Source organism: Opisthorchis viverrini (genome assembly GCF_000715545.1).
Source record: "Opisthorchis viverrini unplaced genomic scaffold opera_v5_119, whole genome shotgun sequence".
NCBI classification, from domain to species: domain Eukaryota; kingdom Metazoa; phylum Platyhelminthes; class Trematoda; order Opisthorchiida; family Opisthorchiidae; genus Opisthorchis; species Opisthorchis viverrini.
The window spans coordinates 1092122-1103264 of NW_008751775.1; the positions used below are offsets into that span (position 1 = coordinate 1092122).

The window sequence follows — 11143 nt, forward strand, 5'->3', positions numbered from 1 at the left end:
AAAACGCCCTGGGCCGGCATATGGTCTGTTCGACTTACGGCAACCACTATAATGTCTTGGAAAGGACAATCATGTTCCGACAGCGCTAAACAACCTCGGGAACAAAGTTAGTCGTAATATGACAATTAGTCAAACGTGTGTGCTAGGTTTCGAAACGTAGGGGAACTTCGTGCGTGAGTTGTATCCTGGTCTTTGTTGTGTCGGGTGGGGGACGTCCCATGTCGCGTTGGAGTTGTATTTTCCGGAAAGGTGGGCATAGTGTGTCTGAGGCTAACAATCCCAGACTGTACTGAGGCTATCTCATTTCGAAGTCGGATTACCTGGACTTCTTTGTTAGCCAGCGGCAACAACTGATATTCCATATAAAGAAATTTGCTGTTTTTTTGTTGCATTCCACAAACCAGGACTAACTTGTTCTGCGGTTGTTTGGAAGCCTAAACCTCCTGGACGAACACCCTGCGTTTGTTTCTTAGGATGACCGACCAGCATCATCATCCAGCCGTTTCTGTAACGACTTTCTCAAGGAGTGCCCATTCAAACGCCCGGCATATCGCGTCACACCAACGCATTCCTCGAATCTACGACCGTCGTTATTTTAGGTAACCATGATGGATCGGATTGCTGGTACTAGCCAGCAGGCGATGGCAGTCAGCTAGTCACAGTTAGACTTTGGGCNCCTTTTTTGGACAGGCTGTGTTTACTTACCGGCTTTCACTGAAATAAAATATAGCGATCACTCAGTGACGGGTTCGGTTCACATTTAACCTACAATGAGATGGTCCGCAAAAAACTGTCCTACCATGAATCAATCTGTCGTCAATCAGATGATTGGTTTGGTATCGTTATGTTGCTAGATCACTGAGCCTTCTTGAATGAGGGTCCACTTTGTTCTCCTTGGAAACTCCGGTCGCAGCCATATAGAAACCTCTTAGCCAAACGGTCTGTCTAAAGTTTCTCGCTAGTCCGTGTCCTGTAAGGTACAAATTCTGGCGTGTCCCTAGAAAAGCTTTCCATCTTTGATATATTGTTCCAACGTTCAGGCCCTTTACTCCCCCTTACGTTTTCCAATCCAACTCCCTATAAAGAAAGGTTGTTAAACTTAGTGTTGGAAAGCTTTCTATTCTCAGGCAGGAAAGGCAGTCAAGTAGACACATTTGGACATCCTGTTGCATGAGACACCTGCATCCGGATGATTGACCCAACATCCTTTGTGAACTTTATCTCCAGCACAAGCCCAGCACAGAACGACATAAACTTGAGCTAGGCAGTTCGGCTTGCAAGTGACTGCCTGTCATGCCACCTCCACCCAAGTCAAGAAGAACCAGCTGACATGAAGGGATCGTGCATTAGAAGTCGACCGGTAAACCGGATGTCTGTGAGCTCAAGACTGCTAAGTTGTCAAGGCATAAAGCTATTGACTAGAAAGTCCGTGGTTCGATCCCAGACTGTAGTTTTTCAGCTGATTCTCTGTGAGCTTGAGTAATCTGTCAAAATCTCGATCGTCCTGCCTCCTTCAAGTTGTACAGCGGCTTTGTACCCAGAATGTGTGATTAGCCGAATAGATTTTCCCCTTCCGAAACCGTCGTGGGCTGTCGGCGAATTTTCAGCAGCCTTGTGAGTAGTGCATTACAAATATACATGTATCGCGATATCTCAAATATCCTTGCGACTGAAACATTAGGCGGCCTGGTGCAGCACATTCAGTTGCTTGGAAACATCACAAACGAGAGATTCAGCTAGGTTCCAGGTGAGTCTCGCAAAACCAAATTAGTTTGCAAATGAGTGTATTTCGCTAATTTCGTGCAATTTGGTTACAAGTAGAACATAAGGTTGACGGAACCTGTGGGACTGCGCTTAACTGATGAGCCCCAAGAAGGGCGAAACCTGTCGTGTGCTGTCGACGAATTTCCAGCAACCTTATGAGTAGTCCATTACGAATATACAAGAAGCATCTTCGCTTCAGCCCTGTGGAGAGGATCGCAACACGATGGGAAGTGTCTTACTGAACTATACGCCTCTTGTTTTCTTGGAGTCCTTTGTGGAGCAATAGTGTTTTAGTGCAGCGCATTCTGTGTCTGTGAGGTGACTTTGTTTTCAAGTGTCGATATTTTTCACTTTTTTCCTCCCCGTTTCTATCCACTCACTAGGCAACGTCGTGGTCTGCTAGTGCAGGTAGATGAATTTTTGAACTAACTTTCTGTCCATTGGGACAGAGATTCGATTCTACGCCACATCCTACCGTGGGAAAGCCCACACATGTACAGATGTCTAGCAACTCTCGTCTTATTGGGCAAATGGATTTTGTTTGCCTGCACGCGTGTCCCTATGTCATTATGTTCGCTTACAATCACCTACAATTACCGGTGACGTAGACCCGGCGGCCACTTGGGTTGTTTTCCCTCTCTCTCTCTCTCTGTCTCTGGTGGTGATTGCTAACTGCTCACACTTGACTCGGATGCAGGCGTCCAGAATACTCTCTCTCTCTCTCTCTGTCTCTGGTGGTGATTGCAAACTAACTGCTCACGAACGTGCACCGTTCAATCCGCCTATATATTCGTGTTGTTGACGTCATGTAATTTGGGTGACGAATGCATGTGATTCTTGTGTAGACACGATTTTGTTTTGAGCGTCAAAGTAACGACAAAACTAAACGGGAATTGTGAACAAATGAAGTGAATTGTTATCACGCTAACTGTCTCAATGTGCTAAAAGCCGTCGAACCTACACACACACACACACTTTTGTGGGGACATTCGCGCGTGAATTCCTCACTCTCATACCTGATTTGCACTCGCATGAGTGCTTATCGGTCCCCACGTCTATCCGACTAAAATATCAGAAAAGCCGGTTTAGACCGGACCGTAGTTAACTTCGTACCATGTTGGATATATTAGAACACGAATAAATGAAATAGGATCACACCATTTTTGCTTCAAACTGCTGGTTCCTGTGCGGTTTTCCCGTTCGAGAAGATTAGGAGAAAATGACCTCTTCGGGGCAGGGGGAAAGTTGTGATCAGAACTCCAAATTGTCTGTTTATCCATCAAGGGTCGAGTTTACAATGCTGCGGTGCGCTCCATATTACTATACGGATCAGAGACCTGGCCACTGCGCGCTGAGGGCGTCAAAAGACTTTCAGTGTTTGCCCATCGATGTCTTCGGAGCATTGCCCGAGTCTAGTGGGAACACCGGATCAGCAATGCTGAAGTACGTCGAATGGTATTCGGGAGAAATAACTCACTCTCGATAGATGAACTGATCACACTGCATAGGTTGAGCTGGTTCGGCCACGTGCTGCGTATGCCAGTCGACCGACTTCCTCGAAGGGTTCTTTTCGCACAACCACGTGAAGGGTGGAAGAGCGCCAGAGGCGGTCAAACAATTACTTGGCAGCGAAGTATCAAAGCTATCACCAGCAAACTCAGCTGCGCTGGTCATTGCCGCCTTCCTTGATGGGGACCTCGAGACGGGCCACACCAATGGCTGGAGACATTGTCAGACATGGCCCAGTCGCGCCCTCAATGGCGCTCGTGAATCCAAGCTATTGTCTTCAATGCATGGCTCTCTTCCCAATTCCCCCTCTTTACAGTTCACCGATAGTCCCGTATTTTTCAGCTCCCGCCTCCAATGCGCAGCTAGCTACCTCACAAATTATCGGTGAACGAAACTGTGAAAGCTGCCTGTACGACAAGGTTGAGCTGGTTCGGCCACGTGCTGCGTATGCCAGTCGACCGACTTCCTCGAAGGGTTCTTTTCGCACAACCACGTGAAGGGTGGAAGAGCGCCAGAGGCGGTCAAACAATTACTTGGCAGCGAAGTATCAAAGCTATCACCAGCAAACTCAGCTGCGCTGGTCATTGCCGCCTTCCTTGATGGGGACCTCGAGACGGGCCACACCAATGGCTGGAGACATTGTCAGACATGGCCCAGTCGCGCCCTCAATGGCGCTCGTGAATCCAAGCTATTGTCTTCAATGCATGGCTCTCTTCCCAATTCCCCCTCTTTACAGTTCACCGATAGTCCCGTATTTTTCAGCTCCCGCCTCCAATGCGCAGCTAGCTACCTCACAAATTATCGGTGAACGAAACTGTGAAAGCTGCAACCACTGTACGACAAGTACGCGGTTCTTACAGCTGATAATGATGATGAATGATGATGGTGTCAGTTTGGTTGTCCTGGTAAGCTGGGGAGCGTGCCCCGTGCTCTTTTGGTTTGATCTGTAGAAGAGAACACTATAGCGGATGGCACCATTTCTGCTGCAGTACATGTCCTATGGGTAATGAATGTTCATCACGGTATGGTGGCTTGGTGACTGAGTGTGCCGGATGAGATATCGATATCGCGCTTCGTTTTGATTTGGCCGATCGATTGGGAAGTGATCAGCTTTGCCGATCAGAATTGGCAAAAACTGGACATCCATCTTCTCCTGAACGCGTCTTCTTGAACTTTCCTGGATATTCATTGACTCCAATCATTCATTGCTCAAATCCAAGCAAGTGCTACGAAGCGACTCCATAAATTCCGCAACGGATCTCCCTTTTCAAGAGACGCAAAGCGAATTTACAAGAACAAAACATACTACTCGCGTGCCTCCCCATCAGTAGTGTCAACGTTACACCATTTCATTCACCTCAGCACACAACTGTTGACCGCAGATGTAACGGGTTTTGGATTCTGAGATCCAGACAATGACGGTTGCGGAGTCTGCAATAACGTGGGGCCGAACAAATAAGCCTTGAAAACTCAACATCGGTTTTTATTTTTGGCCTCGATTAGGAAACGGACGTAGCTGCGCTCAAATCTGTAGAGATAAAATTCCGCACGTTATTTACAACCTGTGAAATGCGCTTGCACACGGAGATAGGATTGTGTAGATGATACGTCATGGGATCGACCCTTGAAGCATGTTTAATTTTTGGCGTAAATTACAACCTGGTGCTGATTCCAGTGTCGGTTGCGTGGAAGCTAACTTGTACTTGTCGTCTTTAACCGCAATGAGGCTTTTGGGTCGTCCTCCCTTGATGATAACAACATCCTAGATGTTTTATCAGAATTTTGGCACCGTTTTTGCTCAGTTAATGCCCTTATCCTTGTGAGAGTCGTCGTTGAAGGGTCTGGTATGGGTGTTCTAAATCACAGCAACACTTCCGGTCGGTTTTCCCATATTGCGACCTTCCAGTACCCATCAAAGTCGAAAGTAGTCAAAAACCTCTGCTCAGGAGGGTCCACCTTTGGTGGGCGTAACTTGGATCGCCACGTTGAAAACTGGGAGTTTGGTGTACAAGCTAGCTTGATCCCTTTGCTCGAATGCGTTGCTCAGCTCTGTCGATCCAGCAGGGAATATTCCTGTTCATTAATCAATTGGATAAGATGTTTGAGCAATTATTTGCTCTAGTTTTTCATCGCCTATATTTAGAGGTTGCGTCCATACAAGTAGGGAACTTGGTCTTCGTAGTTGTGATTCCCAGTCATACTGGTCCCGTGCAGTGAACCAGCTTTTGCAGCATGTTTTGAAGTTGTCTAGGCGCAATGTACTACTCTTGAGGTTGCTGAAAACATGAAGCGTCCTCCTTTTGCAACACATTTATTTGAGGTAGACAATTATAAAAACGAGAGGTTCAGGTAGATTCATTTGAGCCTGTCGTATAAGCCAATTTAGTGTGTTGCTGAGAAGGCTTAACAACAGCGTATTCCGAACCCTCCATCCAGGTCCGCCGACTGATCTGGACAGACTGAACGCCAGAGTATTCCCATGATGCCCAGTTCATTGCAGAGCACCTGTGACACCGTACGGAGTAATATCAACTCATGGTTTCCTCGTCGTATGTCTGAACACGAGCTTAAAGTAGGATTTACGAGTGATTAAGATAGTCAAATGCGCGGCGCTCGAAAGCTGTCGAGGTTTACATCAGTATTCTTGCATACGGCACATATCTGGTCGCCTACGCAATCTCTTCGAGAACCGAGTCTGCCTCAAGCCAACGTGATTTTCAGCCTTATTTCAATAGGGAATCTACCAACACCCGGGTACATGAGTATCCGAATGACACAAACGTCTGACCCGTTGCAAAAATCGCACTCCGCTCTTTTTATTTTTCAGCGACAGTCTGATTACTGATTCATTATGTAGCGCGAGGGAGTTTTGGCAAATGGCTGAACATGTACGGTTAGTTCCAACTCCTATGAATGGCAAAATGCAATTAGGGTCGTTTTCATCAGGTCCTGGTTTGAATCCAGTGCGTTCTTTGTGGGACCACCCTTCAACTCCAGAAGAGCGCCCTGGAATGTAGGCCATTTTCCCAGCTGTTGAACTGATGGAGCATTCGTTTGACAAGCGAAAGACTGGAAGCTCGATTTCCGTTCCAAGCGCTCTCCGTTTTTTTAATGCAATGTGCACAGACTTTCTTTTGGAAAGGATACCAACACCAGGACTCCTGCACATGAAAGATGGGGATGAGATGGCTCAAGTGGTTGGGGCGGGAATTTACTGACCGCGGAAGGTCCGTGGTTCGAACTCGACCTCTGCCTCTGGCTCTCGACTTCCCCTGCCTATGCTTGGGCAACCTGGCAGTATCCCAGCCCTTGTGCTTCCTCCGGGTAGCATGGCAGCTAGGCACCGGAAGGGTGTTACAGCTGAACGGTTAGTTATTTATACTTACATGAAAGATGATATATGCCAACTGTGCCGGGAACTGTTTGACGCGCCTGTGTTTTGTGACCGAATCACCCCAGGATTACGTTAAACTGTTTTTATGCAGGACTGCCAACAGCTACAGCCTCTTTCAGTCTGAGTGAACCTGATTTTTACTTTCCTGTGTGCCTTACATGCTTTTCTCCTGTTTTCTCCCGGACTCTGTCTACGAGTTTTTCTTTCTCTGGTTTCCTTTTGTGACTACCACAGAATACCGGTTCGTCATTGGCTCACCAACCACCCGCCCAGCAGGATACCAGTACGGTATTCGGCTACGATGACGAAACGATGCGCAAATTCGCGGAAGCCGATGCAGCTGAAAGGGCACGACGTCTTGGACGCCGCCGTTGCGATACAGATAGCCATCGCCCCACAGATAGTACCGGTAAAACCGCTCTGGATACTTCTAGACAAGACGGAATTCCCGTAAAGTTGTCGAAATTAGAACAGGGATGTGATACCCTGATGAATTACAAATCCGAAGATGCTTTGGAGTTGGTCGAGGATACACTGGCCGGATTGGACGAGGAGATGCACACAACCGAACTTTATATTGAAGAGGATGATGACCTTGACGAAGAAGAGGAAGATGAAGGCTTACCCAGCAGCCTTATTCCGTAAATATCATCTACGATTGTCAATTTTCCTCTGTCAGACGTGCGGCGTAGTGTTTTCTTTCGCTAATTTAAGAATTAAATTGCTCCCGCCCCTCAGGTTCTGCCGGCATTTGGGTGCCATAGCATTAACTGGCAGTCGGACTGCCTACTTCCCATTTGACTGTCGTACATTTCCTCCAACATCCTTAAGTTTTGGATATGTGCCAAGTGAGGCGATACTAGTGATTTTCATAAAGAAAACTACTCACAAGGTTGCTGAAAACTGTTCGACAGTCCACGACCGGTTTCGCCCTTCAGCAACCTTGTGAGTAGTTTCCTTTATGAAAATATACTGCGATATCTCGAATATCGTGCCAACTGAAGCATGAGGCGGCCTGTGTGCAGCACATTCAGTTGTAAAACAGTATAAACGAGAGATTCAGTTGAGTCTCTCGTGAAAACCAAATTGATTTGCAAATGAGTGTATTTCTCGATACTAGTGATGTTTCAAGAACGTATACATATTCAGTCCGATTGTAATACCCTTCTCTTGATCTGTCTTCATGCAGACGAATCAATATCGGTGATGCGTTTCAGGCTGAAATACCAGACTACTGCCCGGGTGAGTATGATGGTCCGTTCTGTCTACTTTCTCATCGTGTTTTCTGGCGTTCTTCCGGTAGCCAAACAATGAGCCGCAGTTAGTGGCGGACTCACTCGGTCCCCAACTCCTGGTCTACTCCCCTCTAGATTCATATTTCCTCGGAAGGTCACAACTCCAACTTAGCTAGGCGCTGACTGACAACTGATAGTTTGATGCATCAACTGTTGTTGTACATACTGCCAAGCGACTTTTTTTCTGGTGAATCCAGTGTTCTGTTCTGTTTGTTGATCATAACACTTGTTTTTCAAGAATATTTTTGCTTCATCCTGCTCACCCACTACGGTCTGTTTGTTGCCACAACACACTCAGCTGCCTGCGTGTTTATTCGCTCATCACTTTGACAAGCATGTTTTTTCTTCGCATACACGCACACACACACTGGAATGTTATCTATCTTTGCTGTGGTTTGTGAACTACTGCTTCTGTTCAGAAGATCTTTTCAGTTTGTTTTCAGCCGAACTGGAGGTGATTGTGAATAGCTAACCAACGCTTTGTCCCGGTATTGTTTGATTTAGTCGAGTTCAGACGTGATGTGAATGCAAACTCCAAAGCATGACCTAATCCCTGTAGGATCTCACGGGACGATTGCAGCTATCGAACTATACGCAGCTCGTATTCAGCGGGTAGTAGAAACAGACGGACAGAGATGCTCTACTGAGAACTGTCAGGTTTCAGCGACAAAAGGGTTAATGAACATCGTGAATTAATCAATAATTGCGCAATCGGTAGGGGCTGTTAGGCAGGAATCCACGCGGATCCCACCATACCGCACGTCTTTAGGCGCTGCTACGGCCGAGAAGCCTGGCCCGCTCGAGGTTGGCCCAGAATTCGGGACGCTTGCCGGTCTGGCATCAAGACGAGATCTGATTGGTCAACAATCTGGATCCAACAGCCAATCATGACCCAGTATTAGCCAAATGCCGGTTGCCAATGCCGCATCCAGAACGCGTCAGAAATTCCATAAAGTTATAACCGCTTACGCTATATATACGAAGCGCTGTACAACTGTTCTTGACTTCGTTTTGAGCATTAATAGACCTTGTGCACCTTTGGTGGTTGTTTTGACGTGAACGCTAGCTTGGGAGGCTCAGACCGAGAACTAAGCTGAGGAAAATACCGTTCCTACAGGGGCAGAAGAATGGCAGCAGGTCTTTCTGGAAGCAATACCAAACGATGTACACAAACGTACAGATACGGGCAGGTGTAAATTAGCCGTATACGGCAGACGACGGCTAATACGTTCGGAAGGTAACAGGGCCGTCTTTGGCTGACGGCTGGAAGCAGCAGCTCGTATCACGTGCCAGATCGGATTACGCGTTTAGGTCCGTTAAAAACAAATCTCAACACGGGTTATCTGGTAGTTGTAGTATAAAGGTAATACAAAGAATAGCCTCTGAGACGTCGAGTTGGTTAGCCTACCATCCCCGGGGGGCTCTAAAGCTGATCCCGGGCTTGTCCGTTTTCCCACCATAGCTGACGCGAACTTGTAATCGAAGACAGACAGACAGACAGACAACATATATTGGCATCAGTCACTAGAAAATAAGCAGATCTTAAGCAAGTGTAAAAACCGAGGGAACGAGCAGCAAGGAAACGGAGCGGCGCCACAATAAACGGTGTAAAGCACGCTACTCATGAATAGTCAGAACGGAAGAGAAAAAATGCTCACTGACCACCGTCGCTTCACAGGAGGAATAAACAGTTGGCATCTTTTCCAGATAAGCCCCGCCACTAATGCAAAAAGTGCATGTGCTACTTTTTGCCAGCCCCAATTTAATGTACGCACATACCCTTGACCTATTTTTGATGAAAACAATTCCTTATCCACATCTAGGCTCATTTTGTGCAAAGTTTTCTCCGTTCAGACGTAAAACCTCAAGTGAACTTTCTGACGCTTTCAACTCTCGTTCATGACAAGGAGACGGCAATGCGTTTTTTGCAAAGCCATGGAGTGATCCATGAGCAACGTGTATGCAACAATGGCCACCAAATTACACTTTCAGCTGTTTCTGACAGGTAGAGGTGTAATGCTCGACAGTGTCGGCAAGAAGTCGGTCTTCGAAAGGGAACTTGGCTGGAGCGGTATAGGATGGAGTTTAGGACAGTAATTCTGTTCATTTATTGCTGGTCCAAAAAATTTGGCAAAAATCAAATTCTGCTCGGATGAATCATCTATTGGCCACACGACCGCTGTTGATTGGAAGAACTTTCTTCGCGAAGTTTGCGCCTGGCGGCTTTTGCATACTTCAACGGTTATCGGCGGCCTAGTACTACGCGTCGAGATCGATGAAACGCTAATATCTTGCCGTGAGAACCACGCAGGGCGAGTCCTTCCCCAGCAGTGGATTTTCGGATGGGAAACACCGAACTGCGACCACTTTGATGGACACAATCCAAGCCTGCATCGCTCCCGGTTCAAACATCATCTCTGATATGTGGACATCATACCAAGGAATCTTTTTCGGGTGGCGGGGGTGAATTTTGTGCGGGGCTTATCTGGAAAAGATCCCAACAGTTGCAGTGGGGTTTAATTTTCGATGAAGCATATCGTTCTACTAGTTTCTTCCTGCTGCTTGCAAATCCTACAGGTTTCCACATTCAATTTAGATTCCTTATATCTGCTCCGGATTGAGCAGCCACTTTTCAGCATCATGTCTAATCGTCACACCACATCCACTCACCTCTTTCCGTCCGTTCCATCAGATCACGTTGCTTTGGAAGCAGAGACCGAGGCTCGTGAGACACTACTGTGGTTCCCGGCCAATCTTGATGACCGCGATCCGAAAAATATCGAGTCATGTGAGTCTGTTCACGCCTACTGTCAGTTGTTCACGGATATTTCGATATCATCAAAGATTGTCCACCAGTCATATGTATTTTGCTCTCATATTACGAATTGATCGTGTACTCTAAAACCACGGTATGCGTTTCGGTAGCGCGCTATCTTATCTTTGAATATTAACTGATTCTCCCCCCGTGTCTACAGTGAATTTGCTCATGAAAATCGCATGCTCCCCGGCCGTGCGCAGTTGTGGTCTCAATATGGAGTATACGTTCCATCTGTTGTGCAAATACAAGGGAAATTTGGAAATGACCCTGCATGCGCTGCTCTACGAAACTCTTGTGGTCTACGATTATGTCTATGCTGGTGAGTTCACTTATGGAGTGTTGACCTTCAGTTGTTGACGTTTT

General features: G+C 46.9%; 1 protein-coding gene across 1 annotated transcript in view; it reads left to right on the forward strand.

Annotated features, from left to right (window-relative positions):
• T265_05994 (hypothetical protein) overlaps positions 1-7312 on the forward strand; it is a gene marked incomplete at both ends in the record, with an annotated part of 62100 nt that extends 54788 nt beyond the window's left edge. Inside the window, one exon of the mRNA XM_009171146.1 lies at positions 6902-7312. Coding sequence (XP_009169410.1) covers positions 6902-7312 — 411 coding nt within the window. The remainder of the gene's footprint in view (positions 1-6901) is intronic.
• Positions 7313-11143: the final 3831 nt, after the last annotated feature.